Source organism: Zalophus californianus, chromosome 2, assembly GCF_009762305.2.
Source record: "Zalophus californianus isolate mZalCal1 chromosome 2, mZalCal1.pri.v2, whole genome shotgun sequence".
NCBI lineage: Eukaryota > Metazoa > Chordata > Mammalia > Carnivora > Otariidae > Zalophus > Zalophus californianus.
The window spans coordinates 87,062,977-87,078,233 of record NC_045596.1 but is presented as its reverse complement, the minus strand read 5'-3'; the positions used below and the strand labels follow the sequence as shown (position 1 = coordinate 87,078,233).

The 15,257-nt window shown below is 37.0% G+C and overlaps 1 protein-coding gene and 1 non-coding gene across 4 annotated transcripts in view; both read left to right on the top strand.

Moving 5' to 3' along the window:
• Positions 1-15,257, top strand: part of TBCK (TBC1 domain containing kinase) — a 237,560-nt gene that overhangs the window by 184,499 nt on the left and 37,804 nt on the right. For all 3 annotated transcript variants that reach the window (XR_003520644.2, XM_027598076.2, XM_027598077.2), the window contains exon 24: positions 12,151-12,326. Coding sequence is in view for 2 of the 3 variants with exons in the window: in XM_027598076.2 (XP_027453877.1) it covers positions 12,151-12,326 (176 nt within the window). In the remaining variant the exon portion in view is untranslated. The remainder of the gene's footprint in view (positions 1-12,150; positions 12,327-15,257) is intronic.
• Positions 8,347-8,480, top strand: LOC113926109. Its single transcript, XR_003521185.1, has one exon. It is a non-coding gene; the product is annotated as a small nucleolar RNA SNORA71 (small nucleolar RNA).

The following is a 15,257-nucleotide window of genomic DNA, read 5'->3' as shown; positions in this document are numbered from 1 at the left end:
CATGAGAGAGAAATGAAAACACCAAAATGCCACAGAAAAAAATTTATTGCTTTAAATATATAAAAGTATCTTTGTAGATTGATAATGTTTTCAAAGGTAATTTTTTCTTTGTTAAAATTCCTTTGAGAATGATAGTTAATGTCCGCCTGTGCCATTTGTAAAAATCTGCCCATACAAAAGTTCAAAAGTTCTTCATACAAAAGTTCAAAATATCTAGCACTAAGAAAATAAGCAGTCTATTTATTGTAGACTTATGGAATAATAAAAATTGGTATATGTTGCCCTAAAAAAATCTCAACTTTATGTATTTCCAAGCCTTAATCATAGTTTATATAATTTAATTTTTTCAGTAGTATATAGATGTGCCTACCAAAACTAGGATTTTTTTCCCTGCCATTTTTTTCCTTTTTCTTCAAATTGTTTATCTTTTCTCATAACTTAAACTTTAATTTTTATGTTGATAATTCCAAAAATATAACTCTAGCCATGACTTCTCTCAAATCTGTCTCTAACTGCATTCTCAATACTTCATCTTTAGTAGACCCTGTGCAACCTCGATTTCACATATCCAAGTCTGAACTTTTCTTCCTCTTATTTACTGTTTGTCACTGTTACCATCTTTTTTCCCTAATCACCCATATTCAAAACTTAAGAGCCATCATTTACTGATCCCTTTCCATATCTTTTATATATTTTCTTATAGTGCTTTTCTTATGTCTTCTTTTTTTTTTTCTTTAGCCTTTCATTAATATACCCAATTTTGCTGAGTAGCAACTGAGTTCTAGGCTCTCTGCTAGGCAGTGGAAGTATAAAAAACAAACAAGTTCTGGTCCCTGCTTTCACAGAGCTCATGGCATAGACCATTATCAAAATGAGGCAAGGACCATAAACCTGAGAAATTCTGGTTAGATATTTGTGAACTCAACTGTTAAAAATTCTTTCAAAATGAAAATAACATCCTGACTGAAATTTCTGCCCTGTTCATTCCAGGTTGAATTGAAGAAAAAGTGGATTTTAAATGAGACTAGCTTTATTCAGCATATCTCCCAGAGGTAGAACCAAAATCCTAGAAGTAGAATCAAAACACCTTTCCAATGTGTGTGATAAAATGGCTTTACACAGAATATGTGTGAAAAGCCCCAGTTCTTTACTGGCCAACTCCTATTCATCCTTTTATTCTCAACCCAAATGTTACCTTTTCCAAGAAGTGTTCCCAAATTGTCCACTTTTTCCTAGACAAATGAACCATATCTTCTTTTGTATCATGACAGAAACCAAGTTTCAGTGATTTCAGGAGGGAATGGCAAGAAGAAAGTAGAGATGAGAAGATAAAGGGACAGTAGCTAGACAAAGACTCACCCCTGGGAGAGTAATTTTATTATTTATTATATGTTGTTTTAATGTATCTTTCACTGTGGATGAGAGAGAATTGACCAAGAAAAAATAGTAGAAAGGGAAAAACTAAAGGAAAAAAGAGGATAGTGAATAAGGCAAAGCTCTCAGTTTCCGATGTCATCATTTAATCTAAATCTTCATAAAATTCACTTTCTAACAAGTCTTTCTGGCTCAGTTTTCCCATCTTTATTTCATCCTTCAAAATACAGCTAAATTAGTCTTCTTTTTTTTTTTTTTTTTTTTTTAGATCTAGAGAAGTTTAATGATTTTTCCAAAGGCACACAACTAGTATTGGCTGTACCAACACTAGAACTCAAGTATGCTGATTTCTAAGAGTGTGCTTTCCATTTCTTTTTTTCTTTTTTTTTATTTTATTTTACTGTGTTAATCACCATACAGTACATCATTAGTTCTTGACGTAGTGTTCCACGATTCATTGTTTGCATCTAACACCCAGTTATGCCCTCTTTAATACCCATCACTAGGCTAACCCATCCCTCCGCCCCCCTCCCCTCTAGAACCCTCAGTTTGTTTCTCAGAGTCCATAGTCTCTCATGGTTCATCTCCCCATCTGATTTCCCTGCCTTCATTTTTCCCTTCCTACTATCTTCTTTTTTTTTTTTTAACATATAATGTAATATTTGTTTCAGAAGTACAGGTCTGTGATTCATCAGTCTTACACATTTCACAGCACTCACCATAGCACATACCCTCCCCAATGTCTATCACCCAGCCACCCCATCCCTCCCACCCCCCATCACCCCAGCAACCCTGAGTTCGTTTCCTGAGATTAAGAATTCCTCATATCAGTGAGATCATATGAAACATGTTTTTCTCTGATTGACTTATTTTGATTTGCATAATATGCTCTAGTTCCATCCATGTCATTGCAAATGGCAAGATTTCAGGTTTTTTGATGGCTGCATAATATTCCATTGTGTATATACACCACATCTTTATCCATTCATCTGTTGATGGACATCTCGGCTCTTTCCACAGTTTGGCTATTGTGGACATTGCTGCTATAAACATTGGGGTGCACGTACCCCTTTGGATCACTACATTTGTATCTTTGGGGTAAATACCCAGTAGTGCAATTGCTGGGTCATACGGTAGCTCTATTTTAAACTTTTTGAGGAACCTCCCACTGTTTTCCAGAGTGGCTGCACCAGCTTGCATTCCCACCAACAGTGTAGGAGGGCTCCCTTTTCTCCACATCCTCGCCAACATCTGTCGTTTCCTGACTTGTTAATTTTAGCCGTTCTGACTGGTGTGAGGTGGTATCTCATTTGAGGTTTTGATTTGGATTTCCCTGGTGCTGAGCGATGTTGAGCACTTTTTCATGAGTCTGTTGGCCATTTGGATGTCTTCTTTGGAAAAATGTCTGTTCACGTCTTCTGCCCATTTCTTCATTGGATCATTTGTTCTTTGGGTGTTGAGTTTAAGAAGTTCTTTATAGATTTTGGATACTAGCCCTTTATCTGATATGTCATTTGCAAATATCTTCCATCCTGTCGGTTGTCTTTTGGTTTTGTGGACTATTTCTTTTGCTGTGCAAAAGCTTTTTATCTTGATGAAGTCCCATTAGTTCATTTTTGCCCTTGCTTCCCTTGCCTTTGGCGATGTTTCTAGGAAGAAGTTGCTGCGGCTGAGGTCGAAGAGATTGCTGCCTGTGTTCTCCTTTAGGATGTTGATGGACTCACATTTAGGTCTTTCAACTATTTTGAGTCTATTTTTGTGTGTGGTGTAAGGAAATGGTCCAGTTTCTTTCTTCTGCATGTGGCTGTCCAATTTTCCCAACACCATTTGTTGAAGAGACCATCTTTTTTCCATTGGACATTCTTTCCTGCTTTGTCAAAGATTAGTTGACCATAGGGTTGAGGGTCCATTTCTGGGCTCTCTGTTCTGTTCCACTGATCTATGTGTCTGTTTTTGTGCCAGTACCATACTCTCTTGATGATTACAGCTTTGTAATCGAGCTTGAAGTCCGGAATTGTGATGCCACCAGCTTTGCTTTTCTTCTTCACCATTCCTCTGGCTATTTGGGGTCTTTTCTGGTTTGATACCAGAATAATTTTAGGATTATTTGTTCCATTTCTTTGAAAAAAGTTGATGGTATTTTGATAGGGATTGCATTGAATGTGTAGATTGCTCTAGGTAGCATTGACATCTTCACAATATTTGTTCTTCCAATCCATGAGCATGGAATGTTTTTCCATTTCTTTGTGTCTTCCTCAATTTCCTTCATGAGTATAGTTTTCTGAGTACAGATTCTTTGCCTCTTTGGTTAGATTTATTCCTAGATATCTTATGGTTTTGGGTACAATTGTAAATGGGATCAACTCCTTAATTTCTCTTTCTTCTGTCTTGTTGTTGGTCTATATAAATGCCACTGATTTCTGTGCATTGATTTTATATCCTGCCACTTTACTGAATTCCTGTATGAGTTCTAGCAGTTTTGGGGTGGAGTCTTTTGGGTTTTCCACATAAAGTATCATATCATCTGCGAAGAGTGAGAGTTTGACTTCTTTGCCGATTCAGATGCCTTTTATTTCTTTTCGTTGTCTGATTGCTGAGGCTAGGACTTCTAGTACTATGTTGAATAGCATTAGTGATAGTGGACATCCCTGCCATGTTCCTGACCTTAGGGGGAAAGCTCTCAGTTTTTCCCATTGAGAATGATATTTGCTGATGGTTTTTCATAGATGGCTTTTATGATATTGAGGTATGTACCCTCTGTCCCTATACTGTGAAGAGTTTTAATCAAGAAGGGATGCTGTACTTTTTCAAATGCTTTTTCTGCATCTATTGAGAGGATCATATGGTTCTTGTTCTTTGATTAATGTTGTGTATCACATTGATTGATTTGTGGATATTGAACCAACCTTGCAGGCCAGGAATAAATCCCACTTGGTCATGGTGAATAATCCTTTTAATGTACTGTTGGATCCTATTGGCTAGGATTTTGGTGAGAATTTTTGCATCCATGTTCATCAAGGATATTGGTCTGTAATTCTTCTTTTTGATGGGGTCTTTGGTTTTGGGATCAAGGTAATGGTGGCCTCATAAAATGAGTTTGGAAGTTTTCCTTCCATTTCTATTTTTTGGAACAGTTTCAGAAGAACAGGTATTATTTCTTCTTTAAATGTTTGGTAGAATTCCCTTGGGAAGCCACCTGGCCCTGGGCTCTTGTTTGTTGTGAGATTTTTGATGACTGCTTCAATTTCCTTAGTGGTTATAGGTCTGTTCAGGTTTTCTTTTTCTTCCTGGTTCAGTTTTGGTAGTTGATACATCTCTAGGAATGCATCCATTTCTTCCAGATTTTCTAATTTGCTGGCATATAGTTGCTCATAATATGTTCTTGTAATTGTTTGTATTTCTTCACTATTGGTTATGATCTCTCCTCTTTCTTCCATAATTTTATTTATTTGGGTCCTTTCTCTTTTCTTTTTGACAAGTCTCGCCGGGGGTTTATCAATCTTGTTAAGTCAAAAACCAGCTCCTAGTTTCGTTGATCTGTTCTACTGTTCTTTTGGTTTCTATTTCATTGATTTCTGCTCTGATCTTTATTATTTCTCTTCTCCTGCTGGGTTTAGGCTTTATTTGCTGTTCTTTGTCCAGCTCCTTTAGGTGTAGGGTTAGGTTGTGTATTTGAGACCTTTCTTGTTTCTTGAGAAAGGCTTGTATTGCTATCTACTTTCCTCTTAGGACTGCCTTTGCTGCATCCCAAAGATTTTGAAGAGTTCTGTTTTCATTTTCTTTTGTTTCCATGAATTTTTTTAATTCTTCTTTAATTTCCTGGTTGACCCATTCATTCTTTAGTAGGATGCTCTTTAGCCTCCATGTATTTGAGTTCTTTCTGACTTTCTTCTTGTGATTGAGTTCTAGTTTCAAAACATTGTGGTCTGAAAATATGCAGGGAATGATCCCAATCTTTTGGTACCGGTTGAGACCTGATTTGTGACCTAGGATGTGATCTATTCTGGAGAATGTTCCATGGGCATTAGAGAAGAATGTGTATTCTGTTGCTTTGGGATGGAATGTTCTGAATATATCTGTGAAGTCCATTTGTTCCAGTGTGTCATTTAACGTCTTTATTTCCTTGTTGATCTTTTGCTTAGATGATGTGTCCATTTCAGAGAGGGGGGTGTTAAAGTCCCCCACTATTATTTTATTGTTGTTGATGTGTTTCTTTGCTTTTGTTATTAATTGCCTTATATAATTGGCTGCTCCCATGTTAGGGGCATAGATATTTACAATTGTTAGATCTTCTTGTTGGATAGACCCTTTAAGTATAATATAGTGTCCTTCATCATCTCTTATTATAGTCTTTGGTTTAAAATCTAATTTGTCTGATATAAGGATTGTCACCCCAGCTTTCTTTTGGTGTCCATTAGCATGGTAAATGGTTTTCCACCCCCTCACTTTCAATCTGGGTGTGTCTTTGGGTCTAAAATGAGTCTCTTGCAGACAGCACATTGATGGGTCTTGCTTTTTTATCCAATCTGATACCCTGTGTCTTTTGATTAGGGCATTTAGCCTATTTCCATTCTGGGTAGGTACTGAAAGATATGAATTTAGGGCCATTGTATTGCCTATAAGATGACTGTTACTGTATATTGTCTTGTTCCTTTCTGGTCTATGTTACTTTTAGGCTCTCTCTTTGCTTAGAGGACCCCTTTCAATATTTCTTGTAGGGCTGGTTTCGTGTTTGCATATTCTTTTAGTTTTTGTTTGTCCTGGAAGCTTTTTATATCTTCTATTTTCAGTGACAGCCTAGCTGGATATAGTATTCTTGGCTGCATATTTTTCTCATTTAGTGCTCTGAATATATCATGCCAGTCCTTTCTGTCCTGCCAGGTCTCTGTGGATAGGTCTGTTGCCAGTCTAATGTTTCTACCATTGTAGGTTACACACCTCTTGTCCCGAGCTGCTTTCAGGATTTTCTCTTTGTCTCTGAGACTTGCAAGTTTTACTATTAGGTGTTGGGGTGTTGACCTATTTTTATTGATTTTGAGGGGTGTTCTCTGCGCCTCCTGGATTTTGATGCCTGTTTCCTTCCCCAGACTAGGGAAGTTCTCTGCTATAATTTGCTCCAATATACCTTCTGCCCCTCTCTTTCTTCTTCTGGGATCCCAATTATTCTAATATTGTTTTGTCTTATGGTATCACTTATCTCTCGAATTCTGCCCTCGTGATCCAGTAGTTGTTTATCTCTCTTTTTCTCAGCCTCTTTATTCTCCATCATTGGGGAGTATATGGAAGTATATCACTGATTCTCTCTTCTGCCTCATTTGTCCTAGCAGTTAGATCCTCCATTTTTAATTGCACCTCATTAATAGCCTTTTTGATTTCGACTTAGTTAGATTTTAGTTCTTTTATTTCTCCAGAAAGGGTTTCTCTAGTATCTTCCATGGTTTTTTTCAAGCCCAGCTAGTATCTTTATAATCATCATTCTGAACTCTAGTTCCGACATCTTACTAATGTCTGTATTGATTAGGTCCCTGGCAGTCAGTACTGCCTCTTGTTCTTTTTTTTTGAGGTGAGTTTTTCCATCTTGTCATTTTGTCCAGAGGAGAATAGATGAATGAGAGAACAAAATGATAAGAGGGTAACAATGACCCCAGAAAAATATACACTAAACAAATCAGAAGAGACCTTCCAAAAAGTGGTCGCTTTTCTGTTCAGAGAGTTGTTGCTATTCTTTTTGTAGATCTCCTGTTGATTTCGTAGGTGTTCAGAATGGTTTGATACCCATCTAGCCCAATTCCTGGGATGAGAGGAAATTTAGGTCTCCTACTCCTCCACCATCTTGCCTTCAACCTCTGTGCTTTCCATTTCAACCTACTGCATGTACTGATCTCTGGGAGCTCCAGAGGGCAAGCCAACCTAGGAGCCCGAGGCAGGGAAGGGGCGGCCCAGGCCTGTGACTGCCACAGCTCTCACCTCTCCAGGAGGAAGCGCTTGTGTGAGGAGAGCCCTCCTGCTTCGAGTGCAGCCGGGAGACCAAGCTATAGCCGTACCCACCGCTCTTCCCGTGAGATCCCAGCCACAGCAAGGGGCGGCCAAGGCCCAAATTAGTCTTCCTAAGATATTGCTGTTAACATGACACATTCCTCCAAAAATCCTGCAGTACTTATCTATTTGTTATATCCTCAAGCTTCTTCATCTTTCAGAGCCCTCATGATCTGCTTCCTACCCACCTATTCAATACTGTTTCCCTCTAATTCCCAGGATAGGTGCTCAGCTCAGTAAGACTAGTCTGTTCATTCTCTTTTTCACACCTATTGAGTGTAAGTTCTATAAGAACATCTATCTTTGTTTTGTTCATTAATGTATCCCACTCACAATGTGTGGTACCTAGTAAGTGCTCAATAATGATTTATGTTCATTCACACTTCAGAACTCAGAGTTATGCACTCACACACCACTCTTCTTTCTCTTTTCTACTTATCTAAACCCTACTGATTTCTTCTAACCAAGTCCTACTTGCTCCACCTATATTTTGCTAACTATTTCTGCCCATATTACATTTCTAACTTTGTCTGAATTCCCATACTATGTACCTGTGACTCCATACATGGAATCCTATAGTTAGGAGCCCAAACTCCAGAGCCAGACTGACCCAATTTGAATCCTATCTCTGTTACTTATGATTATATATTATATAAGTTATTTTACCTCTCTGTGCCCCAGTTTCCTCATCTATAAAGTGAGCAAAATAATAAAACCTATCTCATAGTATTGTTGCATGACTTAAATGAGTTCACGTATATCAAATGTTTATCACAGTGACTAGAACAGAGTAAGCATTATATAAACGTTTTCTGTTATTGTATAGTTTTACCACTTCATTTATGTTAGTCTTGACTTTACAACCAGATTGCAGGTTCTTTGAGGTAGAAAGGATATTTTCTTTTTCAGCGACACTGCTAAGTAAATTCTGACTCCATCCACATTCAGAAGTGATCATGGTTTCTCTGTGTCCTGGTCATTGATAGTGCAGGGAGAGGAGTTGCTGAAAGCACTTCCCAGTGTTTGGAGGGTCCATTCCTGTGCCTTCCAAACTCTGGAGCTTTCCCACACTTCCTCCTCTCTACCACCTTTTAGGTGTTGTCTTATTGCATTCTCTCTTTGCCTGGCTCAGTGTGGTTTCTATGAGGCTTTAAAAAGGGAGAACAAGAGTGGGTCCTGCCTCAGTGCATGTCTGAGTTGGTTGTGGAACAGAACTGTGGTCCTCTGACACTGATCTCTTAATTTCAGCAGCCCTATGTCCTTTTCTGCCCCTGCATTTGAGGTGATTACAGGCTGCCTATGTTCTGGTCTGCAGGCGAAGGAAAAGTTACAAGGTTTTCTTTATGTTCAGAGGTTTCAAAATGGGACAGCTTTGGGTGACTGAGCACAAGGTAGATGGAGGGAGGCAGGCTTTCAGTGCATTCACCTCCTAAGACCAGGATTTTCCCAGTGTTTAACTCTTGTGAATATAACAGTTTCTTGGGCATGTAAGCAGTGCCAAGTGCTTCTTGTCCCCTGCAGGAGTATCTCATGACTGCTATTCCATGTATGTGAGAGGTAACCTCAGGAAGAACCTGGATCAGGAGGTCCCAGGTGGGTCTGCATGTGCAGAGGTTCCATGAGAGGTATCATCTTATCAGCCAGGCATTAGGCCATGGGGCCCCAAGGTCAGTCTTAGATCCAGAGGCTATTGAAGTAAGACCCAAGGCCATGAGTCAGTAACCCTTGGGTTTGCTGATGTTTCTCCCCAAGATTCTCTTGGTGGTATTTGTGAACACCAGAGGGGCAGAGAATGGAGAAGGAATCCCCACGTGAAGCATCTCCAGAGTTCCTCCTGCTCTCCACTCAGAGCTTCATGGATCAACTCTTCACATAGGAGATCAGAGGGAAGGCACTGAGGCTGGGGCCGGGGTCCACTTCAGCTGGCTGACAACAGTATCCTGAGAGGCCATGGACAGGGAAGGCCAGCCCCATGTCCCTCTGCTATGCCTGGAATGACTTTAATGACCAAGATTTTTTCTCTTGAATTGCAGCTTCTCATCACTTTCCTCTCTACCCACCCATTCAGTAAACCTTAAAGACTTGCAAACAAAACAAAACAACAACAACAAAAACTCTGACTCTAGGTTGGCTATAAAATATGAATATTTTTAAAAGGAGTAGCTCCCAGACATATTGGCTTGTGATATTTGGATGTCTAGGCTTAATATGCATTGTATATATAGGTTCTTGGGCAGAAATGATAAACTAATAGGTATTTCCAGAATTGTTCTATAGTTATTTTAAATTTTTTGTCCACTGTTGGGGCGCCTGCATGGCTCAGTCAGTTAAGCATCTGCCTTCAGCTCAGGTCAAGATCCCGGGGTCTTGAGATCTAGCCCCGGGTCTGGCTCCCTGCTCAGTGGGGAGCCTGCTTCTCCCTCTCTTCCCCACTTGTGCTCTCTCTCCCTATCTCTGTCTCTCTCTCAACTAAATAAATAAAATCTTTAAATAAATAAATAATAAATTCTCGTCCACTGTCCATAAACAAAGTCCCATGAGTTTGAAACCCAGTCACAAAGGAAAATGCCAATGTCAGTAGTACTAAGTGAAACAAAAGTTGTACAGAGGAAGTTTTATTTTTGTACCTCTAAGTGGAAATTATACAATGGATAGTAAAATTGCATATAAAATTGTCTTAATAAAAAGAAACTAGATTCTGTAATTTTTAGTATCATAATTATTTTCTTCATAAAGCAAAGTAATATAATTTGTCCTAAATCTAATTTACTAATCTCTTAAAATTAATTCACAGAGGAATTTGCATGTATCATGTTCTTCATTTATATACACTCACAAAAGTTCAGAAAGTTATGAATTTGTCAGTGATTCCTCTCTTCTTCTGCTCTTACCATTTCATGTAATAATTGCTCTTTCCTTTGAGAAACTCTTTATATATGTTACATTTGATTGGAACCAATGCCAAGGTCAGATCTTTCTTAAATCAATTCTTCATAGAGAATACTCTGGTCAAATAATTCTCTTCTTCATCAGACAGGGCACGTCTTTCATTCAGACGAAACCTCTGTTTGAAATGCCTCATTCATCACTAAATGACTAAAAGCAGAACTAGGATAATCAAAAGTTCTTTATTTTATCTTCATAAATGTACAATTTCGTGTGAAGCCTGGGAAAAATATTTATTGAGATTGCAATCTAACAAAAAAGGAGATGGAAGCATTGATTGTATGGCCAGCTGATTTTAAAGTTCTTTTATCTTTCTGAAACATTTTTAATTTCAGAATATTTAAGTAGATTTAATTCTTTACATTAAAAAATTAAAATTTCTAATGTCTGTCTTTTATTAAGAGCCATAAACCCACAAAGCTTAGCAATTTCCATTTCTATTTAAAAGTTAATGAAGTGGGAGAAAATGTACTTCACCGCTAAAGAATTTACGGCATAGTCAGGGAAACCCAAGGGATGAGAGCTGACATTGAAACTACGGTTGTAGTTTGAAAACAAATTTTTTTCAAAATAATTCTGTCTGAATTGATGGTTACAGTGCAGGGTTTTGGGGGGGGAGCACAGGATGGGTTAAATAGGTGATGGGGATTAAGGAGTGCACTGGTAGTGATGAGCACTGGGTGTTGTATAGAAGTGTTGAAGCACTATATTCTACACCTGAAACTAATACTACACTGTATGTTAATTAACTGGAATTTAAATAAAAGCTTTTTTAAAAAGTCTGATAAATGATCCATGTGCTTTATTCTCTCTCCTGCCTAGAAATTCTAAATTGGAAATTCTAAATGTGGTATCCCACAACAGAATTGTGAAAACAGAGAAAACAAGTAAATGAGATAATAGACTCAGTTTTGAAAACTTAAGCATATAAATACATTTTTTCTTTTGAATCCCTATGTTCTCAATCAAGTGAATTTTGAAAGTTCTTAAATTCTCAAGTTATGTTAAATTAGTTTTCAGGAGTGACTACTAGTGCTCCATAAATTTAGGTCGAATTGAATTGAGTTGTATTGCATTGCCTTTTATGGGGGGAGGAAATTCCCTCTCCCTACTAAATAACGTGGAGAACAGTTGTAAATAGCCCTTAATCTGAATCAATCTTACACCATATAATAGTCACATAGACCAAAGTACTGGTTTGATTGTCTGGAGTCTGATTTTACCTCCTTCACAATTAAGATACATTGTCATTTTTGTTTACTATCTAAGAAAGTGTTATGTTGCTCTGCATTCATCTCTGAAAATCTAATTTCTGCTCAACTATCCATATGTGACATAAATTATGTTATAAAAGTCTAATATGTATATTAGAACCAGGTTCTTTAATTGGTATGTATACTGAGTTACAATGCAATTTCTTATATTACCAGAGTTTTAATTAATGTGATTCACAACAATAGTAATTATACTTGAAGGAAAGTGAAAGGTACTTAAAGGAGCTGTCTTTAAAGATACACAGTGCTCTCATAAGGAAAAATCTGCCTCATCTCCTTCTATAAAATTTGAGCCAGGAGCTTGTAGTGAACCAAAAGAAGAATGCTTTCCTCTGTGAGTAAGTAAACCTCAATAGTAAAGAATACAGTTAAACAGTAGACCACTAAAGTGAGATTCAGTTTCCTGTTCTCCTATATGCTATAATGATTGATATCAAGAGCCTACAGATATTCTATATTGGCTATAGTTTTTCTCTCTGTATTATTCTCATTATTTGTATTGTTTGTATATTTTTTTCAGTCAAGAGAATCTATCCCATTAAATGACTTAAAGTCAGAAGTATCACCCCGGATTTCAGCAGAGGACCTGATCGACTTGTGTGAACTCACAGTGACAGGCCATTTCAAAACACCCACCAAGAAGACAAAGTCCAGTAAACCAAAGCTCCTGGTAGTTGACATCCGGAATAGTGAAGAGTATCCTTTACATATGTGGTTTTAAAGGATGGTAGTGCCTTACTCATACTGTTTCCTTTCCATTTTAAGGGTGTGTGGCAAAAACAATGAACATATCTGGGATTCCTCTGAATTCAAATAGCTAAATAACTCTCAAACTAAATGCCAGAATAGACTTGCATGATATAACATTGCATGACCTTAAAATGGTTTCCAGATAACACGAGAATATTGGGACATTTTCTTGTTTTTTGTGTTTCTCTAGTGTATATTGCTATTCTTGAGGGTATTTGAATCCTTCTTGCTATAGATAAAATTTTGGCAAAGATGAAGACTATTTAACTGGTCTATTTTGTAGCCTAGAAAGAGAGAGTGACAGATCTCAACTTTGAACTTATATTTTTTACAATTTTCAAAATATTGTCTTCAGAGAATATATTAAAGTATTTTTTACTGAAATTTTACTATTAAATATACCATAAATTCTTGGGATTTTGCTTGGCATTGAAGTATGAACAGTTACAAAATAGTAGCAGTTTAATCTTTCTACTTATATCTTCATCTGTCAGATTCTCATGAAGCATGCCTCGATTCTCTGTACTCTAGAATATAGGTAAATGATTTTCAAAATTTTTTTAACAGGGTAACTCCCTTTATAGTAAATTCTTTCTTAGAAATTCGTTTAATAAAATATAAATGAAGAAATTTTAAGCGATTTTCTTCATAAGTTAATATTTATATCATTTACTAACTATAAATGAGAGTTCTATGAAAATGAGGGTTAATAGATTAGTGGTTTCTTATATGCTAATATTGGCATATGAGTTTTCATGTGCATATTTACAATCACAATTTTTGAAATGAAATCTTAAAATGAAATTTAAGCTGTACATTTACTGAACTCCTGAAGCAATCCATAGAATCTTAGATTATTAAGAATACAATTTGGGAGCCTACTATTTCAAATAATACAGCCCTACTTTTTTGTGAAAACTTACTACTTTTTATTTTCCCTCACTTGTGAAAGACTACTGAGTTTGGAGAGAGCCTAAATGTTTATGTCCCTCGTTGTTAGGTCTTTAGGGATACTGGAAGTTCCTTAGCAGAGTAGATGAGTGGATTCCCAAAAGCAGCATTAAATTCCAGTTGACAGATCCAGGAACTCCTGCTGTAAAAGTTCTTATATGTTATTTCAAGGGTTTAAAATACATTTAATTTTTTAACCTTATAACTTGTTTCTTTTGGTTGAACCTTTAGTCATAGGCTTTCATAAAACCATCAAGAAGTGTAGCATTATAGTGGCCTTTTAATTTTTTTTAAAGATTTATTTATTTATTTGAGAGAGAGGAGGGAGGGGCAGAGGGAAAGAGTCTCCAAGCAGACTCCCTACTGAGCGTGGAGCCTGAGGCAGGGCTCCATCCCAGGATCCATGGGATCACAACCTGAGCCAAAACCAAGAGTCAGATGCTCAACCAACTGAGCCACCTAGACTCCCCACCCTATTTTAATTTTAAAGACTACTTCTAAAATAATTAAAATAGCTTATATGCACACCACTCACTTCCTTTCGAATAATTTAAATATCTATTTAAAATTGTACACACAATATGAGAGTGACATTCAGTCCGAAGTTTTTCAGACCTCATAGTCTGATTTTTAAATTACTACTCTCCTTTGTTTTCTTCAGGATAAATATAACTAGGACAGCAGAAAGCAGAGCAGCTAGCCTGATCATTGTTCTCTGATGAGTACGGATGAGTTGCCTAACATAGGAATGCCTTTGTGTCATCTGACAATACGTGGCTCATAGTTGCAACTAGGCAGAGAACTGGGTTGGTTGTTTTCGTCTTTACAATCACAGGCTGAACGAAAAGAATCAGTAGTGCTTTGTGCCATTCTGGGGGGCGTGGTCCCAAGGGAATGAAGAAAGAAAAATAAAGTCACCCACCTTTTATAACCCTCCCAAAGGACCCAACTTGTGAAATTTTCTAAATCCCCTTTTGAAAGCCTATTTTAAAACCAAAGTGTTCTTAAGTTGTGTTATTTATCCTCACAACATTCCTAAGTTTTGTTGTTGTTGTTTTTTTCAGTATCCTCTTATTTTATCACATAACCTGCTTTGTCTCACCTCTAAATACCAAACGTTGGCATTTGTGTCTCAATCACACTGCTTTGAGAAGAACCACAAGCTAAACTGTCCAAGAGTGATTGGGTGTCATTAGGTCTCTTTTAGTATCAAGAACACAGTGAAGAATGAAGAGCTGTGGGTTATAAGAATCCTTTTCAGTGAGGTATCTAAACTACCTACCTATGGCCTTCCAAGGCTGAAAAACCTTTTATAATCTCTAATGATGCATACCATTTGATTACACTATGAGGAAATAAGTAATATTTTTTTCTGTTAATCTTAAATTCTATTCTCAAAGAATTAAAGGCAAGGGAAAAGTGTATTTCATGGTAATGAAGAGATTCATAAATTTAATGCTTCAAATTAATATATTAGAATGTGGTGTTTGATTTTCTTAGATGCCATCATTAATAGCAACCAATAAATATTACTGTCTTTAGTGCTGTGGATAATTTTTCGAAGAAAAAGGTATAAAATATAGTTCTTATTCACTAGGTTGCTTTTAGTATAAAGAATATAAAACATGAAAATATTTTGTGTGGGAAATAAATAAAGAGTAAAGACAATGATGTATTAAGTGCCAAATGAGTGGTACAAAGAATGTATCAGCAAAGAAGTAATCTCTGGATAACAGAAGGAGGTAGGTATAGGGCTTATATCCTTCTAATCTTTATAACGCCAGCACCAGTTTTGGCTCCTAGAAAGTACCCAGAAAATATTTATATAAGGAAAACAGCAGGGTGGAGGACACAGTGACCCAGTCTCCTACCATTACCTTTCAAAGTTATAAAGAGTTGGCAATATATAAGTCCTTTTACATTCTA